At 42.8% G+C, this 22924-nt stretch overlaps 1 protein-coding gene across 3 annotated transcripts in view; it reads left to right on the top strand.

Moving 5' to 3' along the window:
- The window catches only part of F13A1 (coagulation factor XIII A chain), a 98824-nt gene that overhangs the window by 67572 nt on the left and 8328 nt on the right, over window positions 1-22924 (top strand). For all 3 annotated transcript variants that reach the window (XM_072152525.1, XM_072152524.1, XM_072152526.1), the window contains exons 12-13: window positions 600-887; window positions 12056-12216. In XM_072152525.1, the coding sequence (XP_072008626.1) occupies window positions 600-887; window positions 12056-12216 (449 nt within the window). The remainder of the gene's footprint in view (window positions 1-599; window positions 888-12055; window positions 12217-22924) is intronic.

The raw sequence follows: 22924 nt of genomic DNA, 5'->3' as shown, positions 1-22924 counted from the left end.
AAATCTGTCCAGCAGATTGGCAGATTGGCAGTCCTGGCCTGAGTAGAACCCAGAATAATAAAAAACAGTTTGAACATTGAGGCCCTATTACAGGGTTTACTTCTTTAAAATATGTATTTGCCCTCAGACAAAATATAGGAGGCCTGATTCTACTGAAACATTTGGAGAATGACATAATTTAATTGACCACTAGAAGCCTTTATGGCATCCCTTATATATTATTTAAGGAATGGCATAATAAATATTTCAATTGTAGAGATCAAATTTCTTTATTTTAATAGGAATGATGTTACTCATTTTCCAATGTAAAAATGAACATATACCTTAAGAGGTCCTAATCAAATAATTTGCAATCACAATAAGTAGATCTTGCCTTTGGCATAGACAACATGATACAAGCATCAAACTGACTTCTTAATTTTGTTCAAGCAAAAGTCTCCTGAGATGCTGAGAAACATTTGCTAAGACTTTTGCTAAGTAGCCAGAGGTCCTCCTTTAGGTGCTAGAGATTTACAATTGTGGCAGAGCTGATACTGTCTGTTGTGACAGGGATGAGTTTTTGCTTAATTTTTAAAAACTTTTGATCTTGATTGTAACAGGTACTGAAGAAGAGAGATTAGCACTTGATGCTGCACTCATGTATGGTGTCAAAAAGGATTTTCGTGATGAGGAACAGTTTTTATCCAGTCCGGACACTACAATGGAATTTCAAGAAGATAGTGCAGTTTTTGGCAGTGATTTCAAAGTCACTTTAACATTCAACAACCAAAGTTCTAATCGCTATACGGTTTCAGCCTTCCTCACCGGACATGTGGTGTTTTATACTGGGGTCCTAAAATCCGAATTCAAGAATAAGACCGTGCAAGTGACTTTGGAACCATTATCCAGTAAGATATTGAGACTTCTTAATAAAAATTGTATTTTATTTTTGAATTGATGTAGATATTATAGAGATGTTTATGAACTGGTGTTGAATATATTTTTGTAAGGCTAATTTCGCGATTCTGTCAGGATTTCCGTTTATTTACCTCGTTACATAAAGATAACGGATGTTAAATAAACGGTAATACAACTGAACATAATGGATGACAGTGTCCGTTACAGCAACAGACATTTTACTTTCACTTTCAGTGCATCTATTTATAGCTTATCTATCTATCTATCTATCTATCTATCTATCTACCTACCTACCTATCTTTCTCTCTGTACCTCACACTTATCTATAATCTATCCATCATCTATTTTTCTATCTTTATATTAACTATTTTTGTCTATCTTATCTGTATATTTCTTCATGTTAAAAAAAACTGTAAAACCTGACACTTCCCCATGGACTTTAATGTAAAAGATAACTTAAAGGGGTATTCCAGGAATCAGCATAATTCATATGCAAGTGGGCACTCAAAATATAAGCTAATGTGTAATTAGTTGTTATTTAAAATTTTGCTCCCCTTAGCAGAAAATGCTGGTGACATAGACTGCGATGAAGAATTAAAATGCTACTGGCCCTTTAATCAGTCCGTTAATTTCCTCCGCGCAGTCCGTTGCAGGACAGAAGATGGCCGCTGGTCACATGTCTACATCACATGTCCTGTATCTACCTGGGCAGGGTCATGTGATCAGCACTACATTTGGCTGTAGTCGGTTGGTTGCAGTGCATCTAGTATGGCCAGTGTTGTGGTGATGGCAGTTACACATCATTACTATGGTAACAGAGAAAGAAAACCTGTTAGATCATCACCGGGAGCAGAGCATAAGTGGTAGGAGGAGTTACTGAGAACTAAAGGATCATGGAACTTGTAGTTTCCAGTGGCGGCCATCTTAGTGATAACTCCACCTACTTTAGAGAGGCCATACATTTTGTAAATCATAAAATCAAATTATTTAAGCTCCGTTTTGTGACTAATGACATTGAGCATCGTTGTATTCATTTATTTATATCATCATGGGTTTTTGTGTCAGACATTCATATTCCCGGAATACCCCTTTAATGTCATCCGTTATGGTCAGTTAGGGATCATCAGTTATGAATCAGTTTTTTCTTTCAAAAGGAAAAAGTGCATTAAGGTACAGCATTTTTCCCGACCAAAAAACTGAAGAATGACGAATGACATAAAAAATTGCATTGATTTCAATGGATTTATAACATATCTATTCAATTTCTGTTTTTTTACTTTTTTAAGTGGACGCTAGAAACAGAAATCTGCACGGTAGTGTGAACTTAGCATTAGTGAAACTATCACACTCTTCACTTTCATTCTTTCACCAAAGTCATTTAATCTAACCTCAGAGGCACTGAATGACTCTGATTGTCACTTTAGGATTAAGTTAACATTCTTACACATTAAAATGACATGCCAACATAAATTCCAAGCTATTATTGTAGGACAATTCCACAATCAATTTTTATTGCATAATATGCAATGCATTTCCACTAAACAGCTACTGAGTTTCTGCTCAGATGGATAAAATAGTGCTCACCTCCTTGTGACCCTCAATCTCTGTCATAGAAAATCCCTTTTCTGATTACCTCAGGGAGACAGGGTTGCGGGCAGGTCTTGTTGGGTTTATAGCAAATCCTACAATGTCTCAATCATTAAAGTTACAACAAATGTGGTAAATTATCACTGACATTCCATGGAAGTGTAAAAGTCATTGTAACCTTAAATATTGGAGGAACACTCATTCAAAAATGTTATAGAGGATCTTTTTCCACAGATTATTATATTATCATCTACAGAATGAAACACACGTCTGAGCACAAGACTGTTCTGGATGCCTGTAGCAACCAATCAGAGTTCAGCTTTCAGCTCTTTATAAACTAAAGCCGAGCCCTGATTAGTTGTCACTGGCAACTAGAAGAGTTCTGCTATCAAAAACGTCTGATAAATTTCTTCCATAATTTATAGTAGATTGAAACAACATACAGGTCCACCCAGGGGCGTTGTTAGGTCAAAAGATCCGGGGCACGAGCCCCGGATCTTTTGACTGGTGCCCCGAATATTGTCAGCTGGCTCCCTCTACTTTCATCTCTATTTGCATCCTCTGGATGCTTATAGAGATGATTACTGTAGTGGAGCAGGGTGCCGTCAGCATCCTGCTCCACTACAGAGTACATACAGCAGTTCTGTGCTGTAGTGAGAGCTGCAGGAGACGATGACATCGCGTCTCCTGCTTCAAGCAGCTCCCTCTAGCAGCCTGGAGCCGGAGGCGCTGTGTAGTGACGTCACAGCATCCTGTCCTGCAGGTGGAGGGGAAGAGGAAATCATGAGTGAAGAGAGGTAAGTTTAACTCTTCTTTTTTAATAATACAGTGTGCATATGGGGTTTTGGGGTCATTACTTTATGTAGAGGCTATTCCTGAGTAGTGGGAGGCTATAATATTACTAATAATATTACTAAGTGTGTTTGTGGCTATTAGTGTGAGGGGGATATGTGGGGTCTTTTAGTGAGTGTAAGGGGACTATTACTGAGTGTGGGAGTTATAAGTAAGTGTGGGGGGCTATTAGTGAGTGTGGGGGCTATTTTCTGTGTGTATAGAAGCAATTAGCAAGTGGAGAGCTATTACTGAATGTGGGGATCTATTAGTGTGATGGGGCTATGAGGGGTCTTTTAGTTAGTGTAAGGGGATTATCACTAAATGTGGGGCCTATAAGTGAGTGTAGGGGGGCTATTAGAAAGTGGAGAGCTATGTTACTGAATGTGGGGGCTATTAGTGTGTATGGAGGCTATTTTTGAGTGTAGGGGGTTATTAGCAAGTGAAGGGCTACTACTAAGTGTGGGGAGTATTACTAAATATGGGGGCTTTTAGTAGTGGGGTTATAAGTGGCTGTTAGTGGGGGGGGGGTAATAGTGAGGGGGCTGTTACTGGATGTGGGGGCTATTTGTTAGCATGGAAGGGCTATTGCTAAGTGTGGGGGGGCTACTAGTGAGTTTGTGAGGTTATTACAAAGTGTATAGGGGGTTATGAGTGAGTATGTGGGGCACTTACTGTGTGAGGTTCTATTACTGAGTGTAGGTGGCATTGTTACATGTCAGGCCACATTTAGGGATCATTATTAGGTGGGTGGCACAATGTGGGGGCTTTAGTAAGTGTAAGGGCCACAAGATAGGGGTGTGGTGGTATACAGAGTGGGGCCATAATTGTGGCTTAATTGTAAAATGTGCGGCTTAGAAAGGTGGATTTCATAATGTGTTACACTGCATTACTAGTATTTTTTTAGGACTTTGTGTGCGGCTGTATTACATTATTTAGTTGAAGAGTTTTAGGGGTAGAAGAATGATAACACTGTTAGGGGACAAAAATTTAGGGACGATAGAAAAGTGTAGAACATAAGATGTGGTAATCTCCATAGGCACAGCGCATGGCTGCATAAAGAGAAATGATGGCGGCTTAATGGAGAACATGAAGAACAACTACTGCTCTGGATATAATAGGTAGCATTTCTACTGTGTTTTTTGTAACGCAGTTTTTTCAGGTGGAAGCATATAGGGGGGGGGTGTACAAAAGGGGACTCAACTGAGAATTTGGTACGTATGCATTGGGGCCCGTGCCCCAGATCTTTTGTGACCCTAGCAACGCCACTGGGTCCACCCAAACTGACTTGAAATCCTACTGTTTTGGTCCGGGTAAAGGCTAAAACAAGGTATTAGTAGATGCTTACTTGAATGTGTTTACTTGGATAAAACTTGCATAATGGATCCCAAGATTAGCCGTTCCATAGTCTCACTGTTTTTACAATAAAAAGCCATGTCCAGGGTGATGTGAAACTGTCATTCCTTTCGGCATAGAGGATTGCCCTTTGCAACATTATAGGTCTGATGGTCCAAAGTTCAATGGAGGAGATTCATCAGTTCAAACCAGAGTAATTAGTACCTGAAATGCCATGCACCACATTTACTGAAGGTGTTAGACCAATTTTAGGTTACCTTCCAGGATAATCAGAGATCTAAATAAAGGACCAGAGGCTTGAGCCAGAAAAACAAAGGGATATTTTTCTCCCATCATCCTGCTCTGCCCTTTCTGGGGCTTCTGGTATAACTGGAGAACCCCCTTTGATGCTATTTTTTTTATAAACTATGATGGTCTTAACCATGTGATTTCTATAAAACCTGATAAGTGCTGCTGTGAGATGAATTGGCACAATACTATCCTAGTGCTGCTGCCAAATAGATTTAATGATTAACACAGCTCATAGTAAGCTTGTAAGATCAGAGAGACACCACACATTGGAAGGAGCTATACAGTTTATAGCTATGGCAAAGTGGATAATAATAGACTCAGGCCCACATTTATTAAAGCGTTTGTGCCACTTTTCTATGTTACTTTGCACTGAAAAGAATGTGAAAACTGCTTGCACATGTATTTATAAACTGTCTGCGCCAGTTTTGCGTTGTGGCTGTGCGTTGCCTGACAAGACAGAAAAAATGTTCAGTTAAAGGGGCGTGTTAGTTCTTTGTCGGAGTTTGCACCACATTCATTACCACAATTCTACCGCAGTAACAAAGTGCACCAAAAAAAAAAAAAGATGCACACTGCCCGAGCAGAGCAGTGTGCACCAGATGAATGAAGATGTGCGCCACTGATTAATCTGGCGCATTCTGCACACTCCACAGGCAAACTGCACACAGAGCCCCCAACCAGTGGTGTAACAAGACTCCTGTGGGACCCGATGCAAACTCAGTGGCCCCCATATAACTACACCCTCACTGCCGGCCCCATCCCGCACATAATACTACAGAGTATACACACTGTGGGGATTTGGCCCAGTAGAGACCGTGGTAGCGGGGTGCTGGGATGCAGTTCAAGACAGGGACACCAGGGTACAGTCCAAACAGGTCTCGCCTGCGTTTATTGCAGCAAAATAAAACCAGCCTTTACATTCAGGTATTTGAATAAACAAAAGAAAACCTACCCGTCAGGGTGCTAACTATACAAAATAGTCCACTAGCTCACACTAAACAAAGATCACGTGGCTGCTCCAGACACACAAGTCAGAGCTGTGTCCTCTCAGCCTCCTTCCACAGAGAGACAACCAACTCAACTCTGCTGAGTCATTTTATCCAGGCTAATTAGGCTGTTCCCATCACCTGTGTCCAAGGTGCTGGACAAACCCTCCTCAGCACTAAGGCCTTGCATAGAAGCAAAACCTAGGGGAAACATACCGCCCATCCACAGTTAACCCCTTCAGTGTCTCACATACCCTCCCCCTCTGTTTGACCCTGTGGGGACGAACACTTTTGGCCATCAGACAGTGGGTACGGGATAGGGCATCGGCATTCCCATGCAATTTTCCTGCTCGATGTTCCACCGTGAATTTAAAATTCTGGAGCATTAGGAACCACCTTGTGACCCTGGCGTTCCTCTCCTTGGCCTGACTCATCCAGGTTAGGGGAGAGTGATCGGTCACCAGTGTAAACTGCCGCCCTACCAAATAATACCTCAGGGATTCCAGAGCCCATTTGATCGCCAAGCACTCCCTCTCAACTATACTATAGTTCTTTTCAGGAGGTGTGAGCTTGCGGCTCAGGAATGTTACAGGATGTTCCTCACCCTCCACTACTTGGGACAGGACAGCCCCCAAGCCCACGTCAGAAGCGTCAGTCTGCACAATAAAGGTCTTGGTGAAGTTAGGGGTGATCAGTATCGGTCCCTCACACAAAACCGTCTTAAGTCGCTGAAACGCCCCCTCAGCCTCTTCACTCCACTTTACCATCACCGCCCTGCTACCCTTAGTCAGGTCAGTCAGAGGTGCCGCTATTGTCGCAAAATCGGGGATAAATCGGCGATAATAGCCCACTATGCCCAGAAAAGCCCTCACTTGCTTCTTGCTCAAAGGTCGTGGCCACTGCTGGATCGCCTCTACTTTATTTACTTGGGGTTTGATGACCCCTCGCCCAATACGGTACCCCAGGTAACGGGCCTCTTCCAGACCCAGTGCACACTTTTGGGGGTTCGCTGTCAGCCCTGCTGCCCTCAGGGAGTCTACCACTGCTTGTACTTTGGCTAGATGACTCTCCCAGTCGTTACTATAGACTATAATGTCATCTAAGTAGGCCGAGGCATAACTCCGGTGAGGTTTTAGCACGAGATCCATTAACCTCTGGAATGTGGCGGGAGCCCCATGTAGCCCAAAGGGGAGTACCACGTACTAAAAAAGCCCATCAGGGGTAACAAAAGCGGTCTTCTCTTTAGCCCTGTCAGTCAGGGGTACCTGCCAATACCCTTTCGTCAGGTCAAGGGTGGAGAAGAACCTAGCCTGTCCAAGTCGTTCTATCAACTCGTCAACCCTGGGCATGGGATAGGAATCAAATTTGGACACCTCGTTCAACTTCCTAAAATCATTGCAGAACCGTAGGGAACCATCAGGTTTGGGAATCAACACAATAGGACTCGACCAGTCACTTTTAGACTCCTCGATAACCCCCAGGTCTAACATCTGCCTGACTTCTTCGGATATGATGTCATGCTTGATGACTGAAGTACGTCCCGGTAACTTAGAGAACACCTCCATATTTCGGAGCACAAACTCCTTCGCTTCCTGAATCTGGGCCCTGGAGAGGGACTCCGAGATCCGTACTTCAGGCACCTTGGCATTGGGTACACCTACCTCCGGTGTCCCCTTCTTGGAGACAGACGCCTTCTCTACTCCCATGGCCATCAGGGACTCTCTTTCCCTCCATGGCTTTAGGAGGTTCACGTGGTATATCTGTTTGGGTTTCCTCCTCCCCGGCTGAGATACCCTGTATGTTACCTTCCCCACTCTCTCCATGACCTCATATGGCCCTTGCCATTTGGCCAAGAACTTGCTCTCCACGGTGGGCACCAGAACTAGCACTCTGTCGCCTGGGTTAAAGGTCCTGAGTCTGGCTGACCTATTGTAGACCCTAGACTGGGCCTCTTGTGCCCTTGTCATGTGTTCCTTTACAAGGGGCATTACCGCCGCTATGCGGTCCTGCATAAGGGAGACGTGTTCTATCACACTACGGTGGGGGGTCCTCTCCTGCTCCCAGGTCTCCTTGGCTACATCCAAAAGCCCACGTGGGGAACGGCCATATAACAGCTCAAAGGGTGAGAAACCCGTGGAGGACTGGGGAACTTCACGTATGGCAAACATCAAATAGGGCAACAAACAATCCCAGTCCTTCCCATCTTTGCTGACCACCCTCTTAAGCATCCCCTTCAAGGTCTTATTAAACCTCTCGACCAGGCCATCTGTCTGAGGATGATACACAGAGGTGCGGAGCTGTTTTACCTGTAGTAACTTGCACATCTCCTTCATTACCCTAGACATGAATGGGGTACCCTGGTCAGTCAAGATTTCCTTGGGGAGGCCTGTGCGTGAGAACACCTGGAACAGCTCCCTAGCAATATTTTTGGAGGAGGTGTTCCTTAATGGAATCGCCTCGGGATACCGCGTAGCGTAGTCTAGGATAACTAGGATGTACTGGTGCCCCCTGGAGGATTTGACTATGGGGCCAACCAGATCCATTGCAATCCGTTCAAAGGGCACTTCTATGATCGGTAGCGGGACCAAAGGACTCCTGAAGTGGGAGACCGGGGCAGTAAGTTGACACTCAGGGCAGGAGCTACAATACCGGTTTACCTCCTCCCATACCCCGGGCCAGAAAAATCGCTGCAGGATCCTCTCTCGGGTCTTCTCAGCACCTAAGTGCCCTCCCAGCACATGTTTGTGTGCCAACTCTAGCACCAGCCTACGGTGAGATTGGGGTACTACAAGTTGCTCAACCTCCTCACCCCGTATCTGGTCGACCCTGTACAACAGTTCCCCAATGATCACCATTCGGGGGTATATTTTATCAGCCCCTGGTATTTGGAGTACCCCATTTATCACCTTGACATTCTCCCGTGCTTTAACCAAGGTAGGGTCCTGTAGCTGTGCAGCCCCAAAATTGTCACAGGAAATCTCAAGGTCCAGCATGTCGGCCACTTCCTCGTGGCCCTCGACCTCACCAGCTAGGACCTCTAGGGGAGAGAATTCATCACATGGGGTCACCCCTACTGCTGGTGTGTGTACATCGGCCTCAAAGGGTTCAGGGGCCAAGGCCGGACATACCTCATGTCCATTATCTGCAACAGCACCTGAGGTGGGTCTTCGTCTCCAGAGGTCCCAAAACACCGGTAAGTCTCTACCGATAATAGCCTCATGAAAAAGGGTCCCCACCACCCCCACTTCATGGGTAACAGTACCACAAGGGGTATGTAGGTTGATGACAGCAGTGGGATATTCGCGAGTGTCCCCATGTATACACAACACTCCCACTCTCCGCCCACTGTATAGCCCAGGATCAACCAAAGTTCCCCGCACCAGGGTGACCAGACTCCCTGAGTCTAGCAAGGCTTCCACTGTGTGACCACCGATTGTGACCATGCATACTTGGGGTTCTGCATCCGTGACTGACTCTGCCGCCAGAACTGGCCGGGCAAACAGTGACACTCGCCGGGTCTGGTTGCAGTCCATTGGCTCCACTGACAGTGGACAGTTGGCAGCAATATGGCCCATTTCATGGCACCGCCAGCACTGGATACGGCCATGACCTCTGTCACGAGCCTCACTGGGTTTGTGGGTATCCACGCCCCCCAATGAACCCCCTCCCAACCTGACATGTCTCCCCTTTTCCGCAGTAGCAGTCTTACCAGCTGGTTTGGTGACCCTGTCACTGGCACTGCTTCGTGTGGGAGAGGTAAGTAGAAGGTCCTCCGTAGCCCGATACCTCTCTACAAGGGACACAAGCTCCTCAGCTTTCGTGGGACCGGCCTGTCCAACCCACCGCTGGAGCCGAGAGGGCAGAGAACGGGTGAACTTGTCGAGGACCACTCTCTCTACCATCTGTGCTGGGGTGCAGTCCTCTGGTTGTAGCCACTTCCGGACAAGATGGATCAGGTCATGCATTTGGGAGCGTGGGGGTAATTTTTCTGAGTAAGCCCACTGGTGGACCCGGCTGGAGCGAACTTGAACGGTGACCCCAAGACGAGCCAGAATCTCCGCCTTTAGCTGGGGGTACTTACGGGCCTCCGTTTCACTCAGGTCGTAGTAAGCCTTCTGCGACTCGCCGGTCAGGAACGGTGCCAGGACATCTGCCCACTGCTCAGCCGGTAACTCCTCTCCTTCAGCTACTCGCTCGAACACAGTGAGATACGCCTCCACGTCGTCGGTCATCGCCATTTTTTGTAAAGCCTTTTGTACTGCAGCCCGTGCGGAATGCTGGACAACCGGGTACCCTTGCAGACCAGTATGGGACCCCTCAGTAGTCGTCGCTTGCGGTGCTGCCATCATGCCAGAAAACTTCTCCATCATCAGCTGGAACATGGCTCGGGATTCTTCCTGCTGCTGGCGGGACCTCTCCTCCTGCAGCTGGAGCATGGCTTGCTGCAGCTGTCGATTAGCCTGGGACTCTTCCTGCTGCTGCTGCCGATTAGCTCTGGCCTCCTCTTGCAGGTATTTAATAAGGTCCTCCATCTTGGCTTTATCCTGCACTTTGCCTGCTGCTTTCACCCAGGCCATGCAATGTTGCAGGATGTATCAAGCCTTTCAGGTGTATGTCTTTTTGAACTGCCCGCAATCCGAAGCACCATATGTGGGGATTTGGCCCAGTAGAGACCGTGGTAGCGGGGTGCTGGGATGCAGTTCAAGACAGGGACACCAGGGTACAGTCCAAACAGGTCTCGCCTGCGTTTATTGCAGCAAAATAAAACCAGCCTTTACATTCAGGTATTTGAATAAACAAAAGAAAACCTACCCGTCAGGGTGCTAACTATACAAAATAGTCCACTAGCTCACACTAAACAAAGATCACGTGGCTGCTCCAGACACACAAGTCAGAGCTGTGTCCTCTCAGCCTCCTTCCACAGAGAGACAACCAACTCAACTCTGCTGAGTCATTTTATCCAGGCTAATTAGGCTGGTCCCATCACCTGTGTCCAAGGTGCTGGACAAACCCTCCTCAGCACTAAGGCCTTGCATAGAAGCAAAACCTAGGGGAAACATACCGCCCATCCACAGTTAACCCCTTCAGTGTCTCACAACACATACACATATATATATATATATATATATATATATATATATATATATATGTCCACAGACATATGTGCACATACACTATACATGCGAAAAAACACATATATAAACACAGCACTGTGTATACTCTACACAAATACAGATACACTGACAGCATATATATAATAAACTTCTCTTCCTGCAACGGCGATCGTTACGCCTCTGCCCTCAACCAACTGTGGACTGATGGTTCAACATGCATTCTCAATAGTTCCACCATTTCCAGATCACAAAAAAAAACCATGGAAAAATCCACATATATACAAGGTAACCTTTTATGTGTAAGCTTCCTAACAGGGACCCCTGGAATTCAGAAAAGTGGTGTTGTATATATCACAAATATATTGTAAATTCTTTAGACATGCAATAAATGTCAAAGATGAATACTCATTTGATGTGAAAACAAACTTTCACATACCTTAGTAAATAGACAATGTAATACTAAAGAGCATAGATTAGATACTATACACCAGAGAATTGTTTCCTTCGTGGAGGTTTTATATACCCTTTAGAAACAAATCAAGACAAAAAAACTTTACACTTGAAGCAAGATCACTAAAATAAAAAATGACAACAAAACATTTTATGTTAACAATCTGTTTGCAATATCATAAAACACAAATTGCAAATTGGATTTCCATTTTGGAGCTATCATATCTCCTTATATTATCTTTGCGTCTTTGTGATGTTACCATCTCTTGTTTCAAGTGATTTACATTAAAGTCTTTTTATTAACTGCAGATTACATAATTGTAGGCTGGAAGAGCTCCAGCCCTAGTAGATACTTGAGTCAAGCACGTGTATTCCTTGCTGGTCTAGTAAGTGTGAAGAGGTGCAATGTCTGCAAATTGCTATTTTGTTACTTGCAAGAAACAAGATGAATGTACACACTATGTGATACTTGTAAATGTAATCCAGATGACCACTTCAGAATGTAAATCACTTTTTCTCTCTTCCGTTTCATTTTTCCATTAGCAAAAACTGTAGATGTTCAAATAAAAGCCGGAGAGTACATGAGCAATATCGTGGAGCAGGCATCGCTCCACTTTTTTGTCACGGCTCGCATTAATGAAACAAAGAAGATAATGGCCAAACAGAAAGTTGTAGTATTGCAGGTTCCAGAGTTACGCATTAAGGTAAGAACCATATCACTAAGGAAACCTTCCCTTTCTGGTACATACTTCTGTATTAATAGCCATCTCAAGCATCAGGCTTTTCTAGATATAGTTATTACTATAAGCTTATTATATAGTTATTACTTTGACAATGCTTGTGATGGGGTTAGCTGTGTGAAGTTCAATGACATTCTTTTGAGAAACCCGGCTATCATATTTCCCAGAAGTGTGTCCTCTCCATTGGTGAATTTGTCTCACTGGATAAGACATTAGCATTTCCAAGTTTTAATCTATTTGTTCTGTTTTACACATTTATGATGTAACACGGGATCTATTGCAATTTTTTCCCATTAAATGAAGTATAGAACATGATGCACATCAGCAAATATAATACATTCAATGAGAGTCATGTTTCAAATGTAGAATATGTTGCAGAGCAGGATTTGATTAGCATATTGACAAATAGTTTAGTAGAAAAAAATAGAACTGTATAGTGATATTTTATTCAAGTTATATATGATGCAAGGATTCAACCCAATCCTGCATAACATGCACGGTACTGAAAACATAATAATGGTATTGAGCTGTTGTCTGATCGGGATACAAATCTCTTTGCATTGTTTGACACTTGGAGTTCTATCCCTGCAAAAGTATTTGGTTAGTGATATGGACCATGCACATGGTCGGTACATCATGCTGGCCTGAAATTAGACTTAGTTTCAACTATGAAAAGGTAACATGGCTACAAATCTTCTTACATTTACTTTTAATGAAGACACAACCCTGGCACCCTTACATTGCGTTTACTAAATGCCCGAATATATCTGCATTTCCAGTGAAACACATGTGACTGGTAACCAGCACCAGGTGTGATTGCACCCTTAATATTCATTTTATAGAGCTTTTGGCTCTGCCTAACTATAGAAAGTATAAACTAAGACACTTTTAGTAACACAATAAGTCATGTCTCTTTTTGCACAGTTATGCCCCTTACAGTCAAAAACTGTACCAAAATTGTCAAGTTCAGTAGTATATCTGCCCCAATGAATACATCTACATTGGGGCAGATATACTACTATATAATACATATACAATCAAAATCAAACATGATAAACTAGTGGTAGTTACTCATAGATCCAGGCACCATGACTGTGGTAATCTTATATTCGTTACCCCCTTATTATATTTGCTATCCCCTGACCCCTCTTTGCTGCAGCATCATAGGCTGTTACATAGTCTCCCCTCTGTATGATGTAATTTCATTGCAGCAGAGGAAGTTTCAGCACACAGTGAGAGGGGAAAGTGCACATTGTAACAGCCTGTGAATCTGCAGCACAAAAGGGTAATACGCTCAGGTAACATGACCAGTAGCTCTTCAGGTTAACTAGCATAATTTTTAAAGTTGATTTTAGGAGGGAGGCCATGGATAACAAATATAAGAAGATTACCACAGTTACGGTGACTGGATCTGCAACATCCCCCACTGGGGCCTAGCGTTTATGGTTTTGGGGGCAGCTGGATTCCCTTTGCTACCCGAGTGGCTGCCTGAGCGCAGCCTAGACAAGGTTACTGGGCCTCGTCCACACCGCGCAGGTATCCAGCAGGTAGATTTGCAAGAAAAGCAAATGTGGAGACAACTGATGGCAACCATAAACTTACAGTTCCTTTATTCCACAACATGGCAACAGCAAAAGCTTAAAGGAAGCCTACCATAAAGTAGATCTGATGGCAGATTCCTTCTGCCTGCCTCTGCCCTAATCTGTAATTCAACCCCTACGGGACTCAGCCTCTTTTGGCCTTAAGGACGCGGTTCCATTTTTCAAATCTGCCCTGTGTCACTATAAGCTTATGGTTATAGCTTTGGAACAATATAAGATATCCAGGGGATTTTTAGATTGTTTTCTCGTGACACATTGTACTTCAAATTAGTTTAAAAATTTGGATGATAACTTTTGTGTTTAGTTATGAAAAAAAACTAAATTTGGGAAAAAATTGGAAAAATTCTTTATTTTCAAAGTTCTAAATTCTCTACTTTTGAAGAAGATAGTCATAGCACCAAAATAAATCCATAACTTGCATTTCCTAAATGTCTGCTTTATGTTGGCATGGTTTTTTAAGATTCCACATATTTTACTAGAATGTTATGAGGCTCAGAATTTGGGTACCATTTTTAAAATTTTTGGGAAAATCACCAAAACTAATATTTAGATGGACCTGCTCAACTTTTAATTGACTGTGAGAGGCCTAAATAATAGCTAGAATTGTGAATGACCCCATTATGTAAACTACACCCCTCAATGTGCGAAAAACCACTTTTAAGAAGTTTGTTAACCCTTAAGGTGTTTTATAGGGGTTAAAACAAAATGGAGGTGTGGTCTACAAATTTGAAATATTTTTTAACAATACATTCATTTTGGGTGGAAAATTAAACATTTGTAATGGATTAAATGAAAAAAGGCTCCCCAAAAGTTTGAACCCAATTTCTCCCGAGTACTCTGATACCACATATGTGGTGGTAACCTGCTGTATGGGCGCACAGCCGGGTATAGAAGGGAAGGAGGCGCCATACAGATCAGATTTGCTATGTCACATTGTACAGGCTATAATTTTTTTAGTTTTTTTATTGTGGACCTATAGGGGCTTATTTTTTGCCACATAAGATGCAATTTTCTGGTACATAATTTTGGGGCATCTATAGCTAATTGGTGAGATTTTATTAACTCTTTGTTGGCGGAGGAAATTAAAATCATAAATTTTTAGGAACATTTTTTTGTGTTTTTTTTTTTGCCGTTTACCATACCGTAAAAATAGTATATTATTTTTATTCTATGGGTCACCATGATTACGAAAAGACCTCATTTATATAGGTTTTTTTATTTTTTTCCCATTGTTACTGAATAGCATCACCGACTTTCATATGCATAACTTTTTTATTTTTCGGCTTACAAATCTGGTTAAGGGCTTATGTTTTGCGAGAAGGATTGTTCTTTTTAGTGGTCTTATTTTAGAGTATGTAACTTTTTAAAATTACTTTTTAGAACATTTTTTAAAGGGTATTAATTAAAAATCATCTTTTTTTAGGAGAGTTTTTTGAGGTTGTTTTTTACGAGGTTCACTTTGCGGGTCCAAAAATGATTCTGTTTTATTATGCAGAAATTATGCAAAAATGATTCTGTTTTATTATGCAGATTGTCATGGACGTATCGATACCAAATATGTGGGGGTTTTGTGTATTTTATTAAATTTTACTAAATAAAAACAAATTTTTGTTTATTTTAGCATCACCATCTTTTCATACGCAGAACTTTTTTATTTTTTTCGGCTGACAAATCTGATTAGGGGCTTATTTTTTGCAAGAAGAGTTGTTCTTTTTAGTGGTCTCATTTTAGAGTGCGTAACTTTTTTAAATCACTTTTTAGACCATTTTTTTAAAGGTATTAATTGAAAATTATCTTTTTTCGGAACGTTTTTTGCATTTTTTTCCCCTGGCGTTTACCGTGCAGGTCTAGTAATTCTGTTTTATTATACAGATTCTTACGGATGCGGCATTACCCTTTATATGGCGTTTTTTTGTGCATTTGCGTTGATCGCTGGTTCAAGTCCAATACACTGCTCTACAATACTATTTCATTGTAGAGCAGTGTAAACTGTCTGAGCATGCAGGCGCATGCTCAGACAGTTTACAGTCAGACCCGGAAGGGATCTGACTGCCTCGGACATCGGGCAGCCCCGGAGCACATGGCAGACTTCGGGGCTGCCCAGAAGAGGATCGGATCCCCCTGTAAGCAGCGCGGGGGATCCGATCCACAGCAGAAACACCCTTACACTCCGCGGTCATGCGGTCATGCATGAACCGGTTCCGATCGTGGGTGTTACAGCGTGGTGTCAGCTGTACTAGACAGCTGACAGCCGTTGCTTCTGGTACCGGCTCCGTTCGTGAGCCGGTGCCAGAAGCAGGATGTTATAGTGTGATATTTTTCATGAAGGCTACATTCACATTAACGTGTGGCCCCTATAACGTACTATGGTGGGTACATGCCAGCCCCCGGGGGGAGGAGGAGGGGAGGAGCGCCGCTCACTCCCACCCCTCACCATAGTAATATATATGGCGCACGCCGTCGTATTCCGGTGAAAGATAGGACATGCCCTATGTTCCTCCCGGCTATGGAACGGCATGGTGCAGCACATGTGCTGCACCATACCGCTCTTGTAGGGTGCCGCGCGCCCATTGCTGTGTATGGGGGACGTATATACGCCCCCCCCCCATATGTTCGTGTGAATGTAGCCTAAGGGTAAAATATTAGTTCTTAGAGGTACTGTCCTACGGAACCTATAGGATGAGTTGGCCATACTCCTCCCACATCTAGAGGGCATTGATGGTTTACAAATTTCATAACGTAACCCATCCGGCGGGACATTACAGATCTAAGAGTAAGTGCCCCTGGTTTATCATGATTTTGATAGATTTCCTTTAAGGTTTGAATGGAAGGAAGCAAAGTTGTGGCAGCAATCCATGGGTGCTGGTGCTTCTGTCATAGTGGTTAGCAGACTAAATATTGTCACTAATCCAAAAAGTAATTATATCATGGAACATAATATTTAGGATATTATTATTTTGGATAGAGACTTTGTACCTTCATTAGGGGAGTGTGCTAAAATACTTTGCTTTTTTTTATAAAATACAAAAAACTTTAATATAGAGCATTAGGGATAGGTACTTTTACACTTTCTAAGGTTAGGACACGCATGAAGAGTATGTATATTCTTTTTATACACCTTATGCACAGATATAGGGGGTTACATTAAAAATGCCTTTATCTTTTTTATTTACATAAACACTTCTCTGTTATTCAGCATTTTCATAATTTAACATTTAGTCTGTGAAATCCCCATAGGCACAGTAATGCGTCTTTAAATGCAAGTCTGATGGACGGATCTGTCACTCACTAACTTAATAAAAGAGGACATCAACTCCTGCTAATACTGATGTAATGCATCTCAGTGCAGTAAGATGCAAACAGTCAGGCAGATGAAAATTCTCCTGCTAGTAATTATGATAGAAATGATGATGCCGTTCTTACTCTGCACAGGTGATATTTAATAAACAAATCATAAAATATAATAACGTATATTAAGTAGGAAATTAAGTTTCTACCCAACTACAATTAGCATTGATATTATAAAAATTAATTACAGTATATACTCGAGTACAAAAAATGTGCTGAAAACCCAAACTCGGCTTATACTCGGGTAAAAAAATATATCAAAACTCACCTTTACGGCTTCCCCGCTGCTGGCTATATACTGGGGCACGGGGCAGGCTATATACTGGGGGATATGGGCTGGCAGGCTATATACTGGGGGTCAGGTGCTGGCTATATACTATGGGGCAGGGTCCGGCAGGCTATATACTGGGGAGGTTGTGATCAATGCATTTCCCACCCTCGGCTTATATTCGAGTCAATAGGTTTTTCCAGGTTTTTGTGGTAAAATTAGGGGCCTCGGTTTATACTTGGATCAGCTTATTCTCGAGTATATTCTCATCAGAGAATCAGCTTCATATATAATTTATTTTATACAGAAACTGTATAGATCAAAAAGCAATAAACAACCTCTTTAATAGTATAATATTAACCAGAACAGAAAGTCTACCAGCAGTTTTGCCCATACAAAGCTATATAAAGTGCTAGGTAGCAGCTCTGGGAGTCAGTGTAATCGCACATTTGTATGTGTTGTAGAAGCAGGAAAAAATGTGAAAAATGCCCCCAGTAGATAGATAGCCCCAATACACACTGTCCCAGCACATAAAAAAAGAAATCATTGCTCACCTTCTGGCGCTCCCATGCAGCTCCTCTTCTCAGCAGTAGAGCAGAAAGAGCGCTCCTCCTAAGAACACACTTTTATGCAACATGATTTTATAGTGAGTGCATGAGCAGAGAGCAGGACCTGTCTCTACTTGCTCTGCTGCTGAGAAGAGGAGCCAAATGGGAGCACTGAAAGGTGAGTAATGATTTTATTTTTATCTGCTGGCTGAAGTTCATGTTGGGACTACCTGGGGACAGTGTGTGCTGGGCTACCTATCTACTGGGAGGCATTATGTGCTGGGATACTTATCTACTTGGGGGGCAGTATGTGCTGGGCTACCTATCTACTGGGGTAGTGTCTGCTGGGCTACTTAACCACTGGGGGCAGTGTGTGCTGGGCTACCTATCTACTCGGTAAGCAGTGTGCACTTGGCTACCTATCTACTGGGGTGCAGTGTGTGCTGGGCTACTTATCTACTGGTAGGGCAGTGTGCGCTGAGCTATTTATCTACTTCGGGGGCAGTGTGTGCTGGGCTACCTATCTACAGGGGGCAGTGTGTGCTGGGCTACTTAACCACTGAGGGCAGTGTGTTCTGGGCTACTTATCTACTGGGGATAGTTTGTACTGGGCTACTTATCTGCTGGGAGGGCATTGTGTGCTGAGCTACCTATCTACTGGGGTGTAGTGTGTGCTGGGAAACTTATCTACTGGTAGGGCAGTGTGCACTGAGCTACTTATCTACTTAGTGGACAGTGTGTGCTGGGCTACCTATCTACAGGGGTTAGTGTGTGCTGGGCTACTTATCTCCTGGAGGGATAGTGTGTGCTAGGCTACCTATTCTCTTGGGGCAGTGTCTGCTGGGCTACTTATGATGGTCTATTTAACTACTGGGGGCAGTGTGTGCAAAGGCTACTTATCTATGGGAGGGCAATGTTTGCTCAGCTACTTATCTACTTTAGGGCCTGTGCGAGCTGGGCAACTTATCTATTGGGGCAGTGTGTGCTGAGTTACTTATCTGCTGGGGGCAGTAAGTGCTGGGCTACCTATCTACTGGGAGAGCAGTATCTACTGGGGGCAATGTGTGCTGATATACTATTCTACTGGGGAGCAGTGTGTACTGGAGCTACCTATCTACTGGGAGGGCAGTGTGCTGGGGCTACCTATCTACTAGGGGCCAGTTGCTGGGACTACATATCTACTGGGGAGCAGTATGCTGGGCCTTCCTATCTACACATCCTTAATTAATTAGGGGGTGCAGTATGTGTAATAAATTGGGGTACTGTATTCGCTATAATTCATTCCCGGGAACAATATGCAGGATAATGAATTTATGAAGAATTTATTTGAAATGTGGCATAATAGTATATAATGAGAACTAAAGTGTGTGTGTGTGGGGGGGGGGGCAAAAAATCTTGTCAGGGGCCCCAGAATTCCTAGTGGTGGCCCTGAAGTCCCATGTATAGGATGATGTAAACTCTTGTCTCACCTCAAATGCTCTAAACAAGTTGTCCTAAAAATATGTAAATGAAGTCTAACATTGCTGGCTGATTCATAAATTTTAAGCTTTGCTTCAAGAAAAATGTACTGCAGGCCAGGAAAAAAAACACAAAATTAGGTCACGATACTTTTCATGCAACCTAAGGCAAAAATTAAAAAGCATAAAGTTTGCTTAGTTCATTTCTCATTACCTTGCTTAGTTTAAAGTTTAAAAGAATTAGGTTGGGGCAATTTTCCAAGGATAGTAAACATGCCTTTAAATTGACTGTTTATTCCATTCTCCTGCAGCGTTGCCAAAAACAGAGACTGAAATAAACTATGAAAAGATTATGCAAAACATTTGAGATTACAAAACAGAGAACACTATTAGATGAGATGTACCTGCTGACATGCTGAGTTTCAGACATCAGTGCCAGTGTTTTTGTATTTTCATCAATAGGTTTTAGCTGTAGCATCTAGATCTCATTACAAAAAAAATGGAATAAAAAAACAAGAATAGAAAGAATATAATAATACTGTGAATTAAAGATGTGGCCCCAGTCTCCAATTTGCAGAATGGAAAGTAAAGGCACTGGATTTTTTATCAATTAACAAAATGTAAAGTGAACGAACAAAAGAGATGTCTAAATCTAATAATCTATGTTTGACCACTCTTTGCCATGAAAACATCTTCATTTCTAGGTGCACAAGCACAGGGTTTTTCACCCCTTAACAACCCATGATGTACTATTGTCATGGTGTTGTTAAGAAGATGTTGAGATTGTTCATGGGCTGTGTCTCCTCCATTCATTGCAGATGTTATGCAGCTAACATCCATGGTTAACGACTGGGTGTTAGCCAAAAAATGCCATGGGCAAAGCACCTCCGTGAGGTTTGGAGGCGGGGGGGGCACTCCATTGCCATGACACCCGTAAAGTCAGCCTGTCATTGTTTAGGATAGTATTGCAATATTTGGTTGGGATAAGCAATCACACCCCCTAGGGTTCAAGCACTGTAGCAGGCCTAAAAAAATCTAATGATAATAAGTAATTATTTATATAGCACCATCATATTCTACAGTGCTTTACTAATCATGGGGTACATGAAATATATAATAAGAGCAATAACATACAGCTCTATACACAGAAGAGCAAAAAAAAGATTTTAGATTTTTGAAGTTGAGGATTAATGGCCAGGTTGTTAAGGTGTTAATGGGACCTGGTAGGGAAGCTGTCCCACCGATCCTGTAGAATTCAACACATTTGTTCTTTGGAAAGCATTCTGTGGTCTACTACACAAGAGACTGCAAGAGATGATACAGCAAGAGAGCTGTATCTGAGTACGAGTGTGCTGTTAAGTACACAGTTATGGAAAAAAAAAAACATAGTTTGGGAAAAAGACTTGTATTTCTTATCGATAATAAGGTTTTTTGTTTATCTGTGTACATTCTCTTGACATAGATACTCCATGGACATGGCTACCAAGTGTGTGTCTTGTGAAATGTAAACAAGCCTTAAACAGCCGCTTGAGGGTGAATATGTTTGCCTCAGATGCAAGCAATTTGAGTATTTGGAAGCCCAGGTCCTGGATCTAAATAGTCAACTGACAACACTCAGGGGCATTTTGCTCCTGGAACCGGGCCTAGGTCAGACACAGATGGCACTGGCTGAGGTTAGATGAGGTGGGTGGAGCGGGACTAGCCAAGGTCTTACAGGCTCGTAGCTGGATAGCAGTTAACAAAAGGGGTAGAGGGAAAAGTGCCAGGGAGGCCAGTACTGTGCTGACCAACCCTAATAAATATGCATGTTTGGCTGATATTAGGGATTCAAGCCCAGGAGCGGCATCACTACAGCCGGATGTTGCTCCTTGCAACCAGGACGATGACTGTTGTAGGAAGTCTGGAAATAGGAGGGCAGAAAGATTAAGACAGAGTGTGGTGGTAGGGGATTCTGTAATTAAGCAGACAGATAGGGTTATCTGTCACTGGGACCATGAATGCCAAACTGTATGTTGTTATCCGGGTGCTCAGGTGCGGCATGTTACGGATCGGATATAAAGATTGCAGGGTGGAGTTGGAGAAGATCTAGCTGTCATGATCCATATATTACCAATGACTGTGTGAGTAAGTGGGAAGTGGGAAATAAGTAGGAGATGGAAGATCCTTAAACATTACTTTAGGGAACTAGGTAGAAAGCTTAAATCTAGGACCTCCAAGGTGTTTTCAGAAATACTACCAGTGCCACAAACGTCACTAGAGAGACAGCAGGAACTTATCGAGTTAAATAAGTGACTAAGAAAATGGTGCAAGGGTTTGGGTTCATGGAGAACTGGGCAGACTTCTCTGTTGGCTACAGCTTCTTTGTTGGGACTGGCTGCACCTATTACTGCAGCTGTGCTGGGGGAAAAGATGGTTAGTCGGCTGGAGAAGCTGGAGACTGCAGACCTGTGAGACTAACATCGGTTGTTGGGAAAATATTTGAAGGTTTTATGAGAGATGCTATCCTGGAGTATTTCACTGTGCATAACCTTAACACAGCATCAACATGGGTTTGTGTTGTATCGGTCCTGTCAGGCTAATCTGATCAGCTTCTACGAGGAGGTAAGTTCTAGATTGGACCTGAAGGAGGCTGTAGATATTGTATATCTGGACTTTTCCAAGGCATTTGACACAGTGCCGCATAAAAGGTTGGTACAAAAAATGCTGGCACAAGGAGAAAATCTGTGTATTTGGGTAAGCAAATGGCTTAGTGATAGAAAACAAAGGGTCGCCATTAATGGCACATTGTCCGATTGGGTTGATGTTACCAGTGGGGTGCCGCAGGGGTCAGTATTGGGGCCCCTTCTTTTTAAAATTTTTCTTAATGACCTCTCTATCAATTAGAATTTCTATATTTGCAGATGAGTTGCTGCTGACAAATGGCAGATGAGGTTTAATGTAGATAAAAGTAATTTTATGAACTTAGGTCGAGGAAATGAAAATTATAATTATGTGTTAAACAATAAAATTCTTGTTAAAAAGACTTGGGGATATTGGTGGATAATAAACTCAATTTCAGCGATCAGAGTCAGGCAGACCAGAATACAATGATAGATAGAAAACTTGGGATTATTCAGTTTGAGGGGAGACCACATTACAATGTACAAATACCTGAATGGTCAGTACAGGGATCTCTCCAAAGATATTTTTATACCTAGGTCTGTGACCAAGACAAGGGGGCATACTTTACGCGTAGAGGAGAGGCGGTTCTACCATCCCATAGACAAAGATTCTTTACTGTGCGAGCAGTGAGACTATGGAACTCTCTGACAAGATGTTGTAATGGCTGATAATTTGAACATGTTCAAGAGGGGCCTGGATGCCTTTCTAGAGAGAAATAATATCACATCATATGGGAATAAAACTTTTTGTTAGTAGATTCTGTTGATCCAGGGAATTTATTCTGACCGC

Source organism: Engystomops pustulosus, chromosome 5 (assembly GCF_040894005.1).
Source record: "Engystomops pustulosus chromosome 5, aEngPut4.maternal, whole genome shotgun sequence".
NCBI classification, from domain to species: Eukaryota; Metazoa; Chordata; class Amphibia; order Anura; family Leptodactylidae; genus Engystomops; species Engystomops pustulosus.
The sequence above is the reverse complement of the archived record's forward strand: the minus strand, read 5'-3'. Positions and strand labels throughout refer to the sequence as shown.